The sequence below is a fragment of the Cebidichthys violaceus genome, unplaced genomic scaffold (assembly GCF_023349555.1).
Source record: "Cebidichthys violaceus isolate CVI_PGR_0920_01 unplaced genomic scaffold, fCebVio1.0.p SCAF_20, whole genome shotgun sequence".
Lineage (NCBI taxonomy): Eukaryota > Metazoa > Chordata > Actinopteri > Perciformes > Stichaeidae > Cebidichthys > Cebidichthys violaceus.
The window spans coordinates 9,898,520-9,908,391 of record NW_027176373.1 but is presented as its reverse complement, the minus strand read 5'-3'; the positions used below and the strand labels follow the sequence as shown (position 1 = coordinate 9,908,391).

The 9,872-nt window shown below is 37.2% G+C and overlaps 2 protein-coding genes across 3 annotated transcripts; one reads left to right on the top strand and one right to left on the bottom strand.

Moving 5' to 3' along the window:
* The first annotated feature begins 124 nt into the window (after window positions 1–124).
* Window positions 125–2,683, top strand: sat2b (spermidine/spermine N1-acetyltransferase family member 2b). The gene is made up of 6 exons (XM_068716194.1): window positions 125–276; window positions 454–505; window positions 1,426–1,509; window positions 1,774–1,875; window positions 1,956–1,996; window positions 2,096–2,683. Exons 1-6 carry the CDS (start codon window positions 214–216, stop codon window positions 2,273–2,275), a joined length of 522 nt encoding a protein of 173 aa, XP_068572295.1. The 5' UTR covers window positions 125–213; the 3' UTR covers window positions 2,276–2,683.
* Window positions 2,684–3,247: 564 nt separating this feature from the next.
* Window positions 3,248–9,102, bottom strand: LOC137876540 (claudin-15-like). 2 transcript variants are annotated; one of them, XM_068716193.1, is made up of 5 exons: window positions 8,886–9,102; window positions 5,332–5,496; window positions 4,553–4,634; window positions 4,297–4,407; window positions 3,248–4,207 (listed from the first exon to the last, which is right to left on the bottom strand). In XM_068716193.1, exons 1-5 carry the CDS (start codon window positions 9,100–9,102, stop codon window positions 4,108–4,110), a joined length of 675 nt encoding a protein of 224 aa, XP_068572294.1. In that variant the 3' UTR covers window positions 3,248–4,107. The 2 variants fall into 2 exon arrangements, with proteins under 2 accessions (XP_068572294.1, XP_068572293.1); XM_068716192.1 differs by lacking the exon at window positions 8,886–9,102 and adding an exon at window positions 7,134–7,502.
* Window positions 9,103–9,872: the final 770 nt, after the last annotated feature.

Here is a 9,872-nt window from a genome sequence, read left to right as displayed (position 1 = left end):
CATTTTAGATTCACTCTTTGTAGAGTAGATTTTCTTGCTCTTCTAAAACTTGTTCGTTTTGAGTGATATCTTTTATTTTGAAGGCAAACATTGCAACACCGGAATCATTTCCTGTGAACTCACTGTCGTCTACAACGCGGCTAAGATTTGAGGTTGTTTGACTTCTCTTTGAGGAAGACGACTCAAGTGTGGACTGTGATAGAGTCAGCAAACATGGATTTCAAAGTCCGAGCTGCAACAAAAGAAGACTGCAAAGAAATATCGAGAATGATATTGGTGAGGCTCAGTCCCTCGTTGTGATGCCACTAAACCTAAAAAATGTGTTCTGCTTCACAATACCGAATGCGATTCACATTACTGTGTATATTTGCATGCACTTTGGTGTATTTGTCAAATGACACAGGTTACGTAATACATTCACACGTAACGTTTTAAAATCCCGTCTTTCCTCAGGAGTTGGCGGTTTATGAAAAAATGTCCGACCAAGTGAAGATAACTCATGAAGGTAAATCTGTACTTACTATGATAGAAAAAAGAATGCTGAGAAAAGCCCAGTTGAAACTGTTTAAGTGTCCTTGGAAGCCACACCTAAGGGTCGATATGCAAAGATAACGGTTTAAAACATTACACCTGTGTTTTTACTGCAATGGCACATCAATGTCAGCTGTGAAAAATGTCTATATAGTAACATAGTTTACACCATGACAGAGTGTTGAGTGTGCAGTGTGAGTTAGAGTGAGCAGTGCAAGACTTTGCAACCAGACATAGTTAGTAAATGGAGTGCACTAATAAGTAACTGATGACATTTTAGTTTAAGCAGGAGTGAGTCAGATCAAATCTCTTGGAGAACATTTTTTTTTATGTGGTTGTATGTGTGAGCAGGATCCATTGCATTTCACTTTTGAAAACTCCAGAGCAACGATTCGAAAAGCGGGTCCCCGAATAGTTTATATCTCGTGTTCTACCAGCACGAATATTCCACACACACACCACAAGCACATGGAGGATGCGAAAGACATTTCTGCTATCTGAAGATAATGCGTACCAACAAGTGGTGTTTAATGGGCTATAGGCTATGCCATGTGGAAAGCAATGCGCCAATAAAAGAGGAGTAGAAGAAGACTGCACGCAGGTTTGAAATATTCAGGATATTAACTAGTAAATGATTTTAAAAATGTTTATGAGTAAACAACTCAAATACAAACCCACATTTCTTGCCTTATGAACAATGTTGTACTAATGTTGCCATGTGCTTGGATCTTGGCTGTTAATATCAAATAAGAGCAGAGTTGAAAAAAGTAATTAAATAATCTTTAAATGTTTCAATGTTTCTTGCACTTGGATGCTGATGAATAATAATATTACTTATAATGTGAAGATGAAATGTTACCATTTGGGTAAATTATCTGTCTGGCTTTACTTTAGAACTGGAGCGGGACGGTTTCTGCCACCATCCCTTCTTTGAATGCCTCGTTGCAGAAGTGCCCGAGGAGCATAAATCTGAAGAAGGTAAAGTGTTGATCGAGGCCTTTTCTACTCTATTCCTCTGTCAGACAGATTTAAATTTGTCGGTGGCTTACGCAGATAATAACAGCTATGAACTTTGTGTATTGCCGTTGCACAATAACTGAGCATCCACAGACTTGAAATCAATTTACCATTTTTTATGCAAGACACAAAATTAAATATTCCATTATATTTGTAGGGATTCATTTTTTTTCTGGTATTCTTCCTGCTTGTCTTTTTGATTGCTTGTACTTTTCGTCCATGTAGGATGTACAATTGTTGGATACGCCCTTTACTTTTACACTTACAGTACATGGAAGGGGCGGTCAGTGTATCTGGAGGACCTGTACGTGATGCCAGAATTCAGGGGTAAGATATGTATTGATTTGTTGTCAACAAAGCACTTGCTTGGTTGTGCAAATCATCATTTCTTAACTTTTCTTTTACAGGAAAAGGCATTGGCAAGGGTTTACTGAGCAAAGTTGCTGAGGTAAGAATGTCTTTGTTGACGACTAAATCGCAGTTTTCTAGGAGAAATCTGTCCTGTGTGACGAAGAGGTAACAGTGCATGACTGTTTTGTTTCCTCAGGTGGGGAAGAAGATGCAGTGTGTGCGGTTGCAGTTGTCTGTGTTGGACTGGAATACTCCCTCTCGAGACTTCTACGCTGCTAAAGGAGCTCAGGACCTCACCGCCAGCGAAGGCTGGCACTTTCTACGTTTCGACGGACAAGACCTGGACAATTTAGCAAATGAAGCTCCTAAAGATTAGGAGTTTGCCAAGTAAAAATGTGTATCTTGCTGTGAAACAAATGTGGCTGTTAAACATTCACCCTGAAGACGGTGCCAAAATATGCTTCACTGTACCCAATTCCTCACTACCTTGTCTTTCTACTAGTTAAACAAAATCATTCATTTTGCAGGCGTGGATGCATCTGGTTCAGCTTTGTCATCTTTCAGTGCAGCGTGCAAATTCAATTAGCGGACATCCTTTCATCTTTTATATCAACATTTGTGAATGTATAAAAAAACAAAAGATTACCTTTATTGGGAAATTAAACACAGTCCAGCCCTTGATGATGTTAATCTTTAGGATCTAATGATGCTTTTGTGAAGATTTTGGCAAATTTATCAGCAAGACGATGTGATTTGACCTGATTAAATCCAATCCCAGACGTGATACCGTATCATTCCAGTAGGTGGCATATTTAACCAACTGAAAATGAACTCTCTGAGTGGACTCTCAGGCAATGCTGAGGCTAAATGCACGATACATTAAAGTCTATGTCTCAGCTTTGAGTATTTTCTGCTCTGGTTAAAGGAGTCAAAGGAGAGGATTACTTGGAAACTAGTTCTGTAACCTAAAACCCTTTTCATGGAATTGTGTTGATAATCAAAATCTCTCATTAACACTTTCATTGTTTTTTTTGCAATCAGACACTGGAAATATTTATTTTTTGTATAAAACATACTGAAATCCAAAGAAACACGTGTAAAATCTGCCTAAAGAGAAACTGTGACATTACATTTGAAATATACATGTGTGCTAAAAAAAGATTATAATACAAAGGCTATGTTTATATGCGTTTCAACCCTGTTACTCAAGTGTTCTGGTTCAAAGTTCTGGTTCAAAATAAAATCACACTGTGTGAAAGCCCTGGTGTAGCTATTACTGGTTACAGTTGAAAGTTAAAGTAACACATTTCCTCCATGACTTTTGCACAGTCAAGTTACATAATCAGATTTATATACTGATACATTAGATCCTTCTGCTAAGAGCTTTACTTTAAGACCAGCCAGATTATTGATCAATAGATTGCAGAAATTTCGGGAATTGCCATCTAATTTCCGAATGGAAAGAGCTTTTACGCTTTTAATATTTTGAAGAAAAATTATTCCGAATTTGTAGCACAGCCACAAGAAATGTTGGGTTTTGTGGAAGGGGAGCGGCTCTCATCTTTCTTGACCATTAAACCTGATGGCAGGTTTGAGGATACACAGATTTTATGTACTAACACAAACTTCATAAACTTGAACATGATTGTGATCTAAGGATTACATATTTCTGATTGTCCTAGTCGTAATAAGAGTGATAGGGATTTTTTTAATATATATATTCTTAAAACCTTTAAAATCATGTCAAAGTGGCATATTTAACAGCTTTCTTGCAACTTTCTCTCATGATCAAGTTCTGCAGCAATCATTCAAATACAGAAAAGGAAAAATAATTTGGTTTAAATGTGTGTTTATATAAGGTTGTTATAAATATATTAGTATCACCACCACATTCTGGACATGTAGTCTAACATATAATATGTTCTTCATATTCTGTAGACTAATTGTAATTTATAGCAGTGATCAACACTGTAACAAATGTTTGTCATAGTTTTCATTATTGCAGTTTATATATATACACAGCATACATTTAGCATTAAAAAGTTTGGATTGGATAAAGCCAATAAATCAAATCAAGGTTGCTGCTCTATATACAGTGATCATGAGGCTTTACAATGGTGTTTTCCATTATAAATCCTGCCTTCTCATATTGCATTCTATCTAGTGAATTGACTCCCAAGCTGGCTTCCACTTCTCCACAATCACCTCTCAGACATATGCGTTTCTACCATAGTTGCTCGGGACCGACTGAGACATTGCCACAGTGGACAGCACATGTCCTCTGGAGGATGGTTGGTATGGATATGGCCTGGAACACAAAAGATGCGTTTCAGTTAAGAGATTATGCACCAATTCTACTACACCCAATGATCAAACGTTTCAGCAACACATACTCACATTTTTTCCGTGGGTGTGTTGACTTTGCAAGCGCACATCAGGCATGCACCTCCACAAATGGCAAGTGTGGCTGACGACCAGCCGATATACAAGCCCTCTCCAATCTCATACCTGTGATACAATAACATTGAACATATATTTATATATATATGTATTATTATTAAATCCATAACAGCAACGCCGCTTTGTGCCATTCAGCTATTGTTGGGTTTCTTTTCAACTCAGTGACATACTGATGCAGAGAGTATTGACTTACTTTGTCCCTGGATAAAACTGGTCAAAGAACTGCTGTGTGATGTTGGCTGCATACCAAGATATAGCTATCATGGTGGAAATCCCTACAAAACACAAAACATTGTTTACTTTAGACAAACTGGGATGTTTTTTCAATGCAAACAACGCAGACAGTAACAAGCTAAGATAAAATGAACACGGTCAAAATGGGGTTTTATAGATAATAACATGATGTTAGCCATGCTAGGAATGTCAGTCCTAACGGGGCTAAAACCATTTCATACGTTATTTATGAAGCCAGTCATATGGAGTAAAGTTACCTGCTTGTTGCAAGGAAGGACTACTCCTTTATATCCACTCTACAACATATAGCTTATAAGTATGATTACTATGTATATACAATAAAACAATATAGTTCTAACGTTTTAAAGCCTTTCAAATTAAACCGTAATAATAGCAAGTGTTCGCTCACCGCTCCTATTCTCACAATACAAATACTGTTGGTAATAGCAGCCTTTTGTGCATCAGCAGGTTTGTGAGACTAAGGATAACCTTTTGAACTGGTGACTAATTTTTTTATAGCTTGGAATGCCAGACATGATTTATCTTTGTAGCTGTTTTGTGTTGTGTGATTGTGAGCGTTGTCCTGAGGACTAGACATTTTCCTCACTTATTTTAAGGTACTATAAACCCAGGGACCTTTCTACAGTAAGCACAACACCTTTAAAGTGACTTCTGATCAAACATTTTCTCATGCTTTGTTTTGTGACATGGCCATGTCATCCTTCCCCAAGTCTTTACCCTGTAGTAAAAAGAACACTCCTCCAATCGCAGCGATCCTTCCCTTCAGGACGTAGTTTTCTCCTCCTATTTTTGAACACTTCATTCCAGCAAGAGTAGCCACGAGCCCGAAAGTCCCAAACACAATGGCAGCGATCATGAGTGCCCGGGAGGCCTGAATGTACCCTGTGTGCAAACATGAAAAAAATACGATGATATATGCACTTGGGATTATGGATGGGACAATACAGGATTTCACTGCGGATTGCTATAAAGAACACTGACAATAAGTTGAACGTGGGGAATTTCCATTATCGGGATAATAAGGATAATCGTGAATATTGTCACGAATGACTTGAAAAAGCGGTCTAGCTCTGTATTATGGTAGTTAATCAAGAAATATAGCTTCATTTAAAAAAATAAATAAGAAAGATGTGAAGAAAGAACAGATTTGTTGCTATTGTTTGTCTTTATCCTTTATTTATGCAGGGGGACCTTATAATGTCTGATTATCTTGTTTAAAATTGTTTGATTGTTTGTTTTTCACTAAAAACAATGTTCACTAAAAATAGTCATATTCAATGATAATTGGGATAATATTGTTAATCATAATTACTTTGGCCCGGATAATTGTAATATTTAATTTTCATATGGCCCCATGCCTACATGTAAGAACATGTTACACATACATCTATATATGTACAACACAAACATTGAAACAATTCAAATGCATGGTTGCATTATTCAAAGCAAGTATCACATTTTCTTATTGTGTTAGAAATGCATGCTTTAGCCACAGAGATGACATTCACTGTTACAGCAGGACAAGACTGTTGTTGATGCAGGTGGGAGCCCCTAGAGGCTCACTGATAGTAACCCTGGTCCTATGAGCACAGGCAGAGCTCTCTAACAGACAATGTTAGAAGGCAAAACGTGTGCCAAATAGAACGTCAGCCACAACACTTAACAAAGATATTTTCTTCAACCGATCCAAACATTCAGCGTTTTCCAACAGATGAGTTATAGTCATAGTTGTATACCTCTGTAGCTTCAGTTGGCTGAAGGGGAGCCACACAGGTTTGATTTCTTACTAAAACGCCAAGCTTTAAATTCTCCTCTTGACAAAACAGAAATATATATGTATGTGTGAACTGGAAAGCATGTTTATGCTGTGATGAGATGAGGGCACGTTATACCTCAGGGCTCAAGACTGGAGCTAGGCATCCAGTTTCATGTGTTATATGTGTTATATGTGCTAAACAGTGCTTAAATTGATGCCTTAACAGTAGTTTTGACCAAAGTATACACAGTATAACAGTCTACAACAAATAGGAATGACTACTCTTAGAAATATGTTTTTATTATTTTATGGGTATTGAGTTTGTCTGGGTTCACTGTTGTAGTGCTTATCATATCTTATATTCCCTGCCTTTAATACAGATTATAGCCAGTGCAGTAGATTGCTCCTGATAAGCATTTAAAGGTACACTTATATACTGTCTAAATCAAGGTAAACAATTCAAATAAGAACAGCTATTTTTCCACTTTTGGGTTTGATCCAGTGGCGTAAGATTCAGCTGAATTCAAACTGTTTTATTGTATATAACACTCTCACCCTTTTAGACATGGGAGATGAATTACAATGTATTTTTAGTTTTTTCCCTACTTAATTTTTATACTATACTGCTTGAGGAGTAAAGCTTTTTTTCCGTTTGTTACGTCACAGTCTCCAAAGTCCTGATTCCTTGAGTGGGTGGATTAGCATTTAAGCCAGATAAGAAGTAATCAACACAAATCAAAATCTATTTCTGTTGGCCACATACCATTAAGTGCGAGCAAAGATGGAAAATCACGGCAGTTGTGAACTCCTGTAGAGTCAGTTGCACAGGACATCCATAGGTTTTCATAGATGGTTGATGTGGTGATAACGTTACCGTCCACTGTTGAGACCTTCCAGTATCGATTTGGAAGGGCGATCCCAACCATCAGCCAGGCCAGAAACCCCAGAAGGAAGGCCAACGCTTCCACTATCGCATTCATACTCCCTTGTTTCTTCTGTCCAATCGTGTAAATTATCCAGAGAGTGAAACACTTAATTCAAACGTTGACTCCAAGCTATCTTCCTGCGCAAACGTGTGGATTTGTTGGCCCCAAATTCTCAGTTTGCCAGACTAATTCCACCAACACCCGAGTGAAGACGTTACAGAAAACCACAAATTAATGATTCATTCCAAATAACCCTCTTATGATGGCATCTTTTATTCTCCACTCTTTTGAACATTTTCAAAGACTCCAAATGTTTGCTTAACTTAATGGACAACAGGGAGGTGAAGTCCAACCTTCAAGCCTGCTTATTAATGACTAAAGGCTTAAAGCTATTTGTCACCTTTTGACATTTGCTTTGAACACTGTGTCAATAATATCAAACCGTTATTGATGGCATTCGAGTCACGTTTTGGCTCCTCACTTCCCCCTGTGTTCGGGCAATGATGGGCATGTTAGTTGTATTTAGGGGTGAGGTAGCATCACAACATACCGATCCGCAGAATGACTAGGTTTGTTGCCCAGCAGATAAACCTGTTTGCTTTGTCTGACAACTGAGCCCAAAAGTCTTGTTTTACACATGTAGTGTCGTTCGTTATCAGGCCATTATCATCATGGTGATGAAGTACCACTGCAGCCTTTTGGCCACACATGAAAAAAACATTTTACTTGACTCTATACCAAATTTTTACAACCTAAACACAATAACTGCTTTACGTCAAAGTTGACTTTCTGACACTTCTAAAGAAATTGTTTCAGTGGTTCTGTAATGAATGTCCTTTTATCATTAGGAGTACACTGTCTCAGCAAGAACAAAGTACCATTTCACAAGAACTAAGAACAGCTTGGCTTCACTGCTTATTGAATACAGTATACAGTTCCCACTTGTAAAATGTCAGTGCTCACTGGATATCCTACATATGCATTGCATTAAAGACAAGGGGTACAATGAAGGACACTGTAAAAAGAATTACCTGTACAATGTAAGGATACTCTTGTAGCACTACAGTACTGCTTGTAAGGTTTATGAGGTTATTTTGTTTTATTGAGACTGTGTTCACCTAAAATATAATGTAATCCAGTATAATCTATGTTGTTGGAAATGTTCATAAAGTGGATGTAAATTCCTCTTATACAATCTCAACAAAAATTAACTTTACAAGCTTCACAAACTTTACAGAGCTATTGTGTTGGATTGTACAGCTGCTGATTACAGCACCAGCTTTGCATTACATATGTTTATTATTTTTTGTTAAGTTTGGTTTGATTTTGTATGTGTAGTTCATATTAAGTTTCTAAGAAGAAAAAAGACAAGCCTTAATCAGGTAACAATTTCACTGACGGAGATTATAAAATGTACAGTCAGCAGTTACATAAAACTGGATTATCAGAGAAAATCTGAAAGCATAAATGGTAATGTAGACCAAGGAAATTGTTATAAATTACCGGTCTCATTTAAATTTTTTACTGTAGATAAAAAAACTTTTCTAAGATCTTGTATTGTAACAATTGCTATTTCCAATTTAACTTACCTGGGAGAGCAAAAAGGGATGGAAAGTCACGACAGTTATAGATCCCTGTTGAATCACTTGCACAAGACATCCAGAGGTTCTCATAGATTGTGGAGGTTGTAATTACGCTGCCTTCTGTGGTGGATTCTTTCCAATACTGATCTTGTAGTGATATGAAAATCAGTATCCATCCTGCAAAACCTAGGAAAAATGCTATAACCTCGATGATCTCTTTCATCTTGAAAGTAATCGTCTATTAATAATTAGCAAAACTAATAGATAATACCTCTGTGAGGAGCTCTATTCCCAACTTCTGTATCTGATATACATTTTGGGAGTGTGAGAACTGAACAGATTTTTTTTCCCTCATGCACTCAAACCTGGACTAATTTCAACATTGATTTGTTGGCTGTAGCTACATTATAAGTCTGCTATTCCCGCCCAAAAATCATGACATTTCACGTGCCTGGCATGTTACCATAGAAATGTAAGTATACAATGAGCTTTTTTTTTTTCCTCTTTTGATTGGCAGTGAAGTTATAGATGATCTATTGTAAAATAGTTATCACAACTTTAAATCCATGAGACAAACGGCTGGAATCATTTGGCACTGATTGCTTTGATGTGCCTTTGAAGCTTCTTCAGGAGGCAGTTAACATGACAATTCATTGTTTTATCAGTGGTAGTGTTTTAAGAAGCATTGTAGTCATAATTGTAAAATATATCATAACTATATGATCAGGATGATCAGAGAAAAGTGTAATTATGTGGTCTGTGAAGTGAAATTCTTATTGTACTGAAGGTTCACTCTGTGGGTATCATTCTTCTGCTTTTTTTATTTGCTCACATCATCTTGTCCTCCTGCCTGTATTTCCTTTTGAGGAATTGGTAGCTTGTGATTTTAGGGAGGTCATTTAAGGTTCTACAAGCTAATGGGAAATACTGAATAGAGGGCAAAGCAAACAATGAAAGCGGGGTAAGGTGGGTGATTTATTGAAGGCAGAAAGG

Excerpts from the sequence above, each read along its gene's own strand:
- sat2b (XM_068716194.1), top strand. The coding sequence starts at position 214 with ATGGATTTCAAAGTCCGAGCTGCAACAAAAGAAGACTGCAAAGAAATA. Across the intron at positions 506-1,425 it reads AGTGAAGATAACTCATGAAG|AACTGGAGCGGGACGGTTTC; the intron begins GTAAATCTGTAC and ends GCTTTACTTTAG. Across the intron at positions 1,997-2,095 it reads TACTGAGCAAAGTTGCTGAG|GTGGGGAAGAAGATGCAGTG; the intron begins GTAAGAATGTCT and ends TTGTTTCCTCAG.
- LOC137876540 (XM_068716193.1), bottom strand. The coding sequence starts at position 9,102 with ATGAAAGAGATCATCGAGGTTATAGCATTTTTCCTAGGTTTTGCAGGA. Across the intron at positions 4,635-5,331 it reads AGTGTTCTTTTTACTACAGG|GGATTTCCACCATGATAGCT; the intron begins GTAAAGACTTGG and ends TGTGTTTTGTAG. Across the intron at positions 4,408-4,552 it reads CAGTTTTATCCAGGGACAAA|GTATGAGATTGGAGAGGGCT; the intron begins GTAAGTCAATAC and ends ATTGTATCACAG.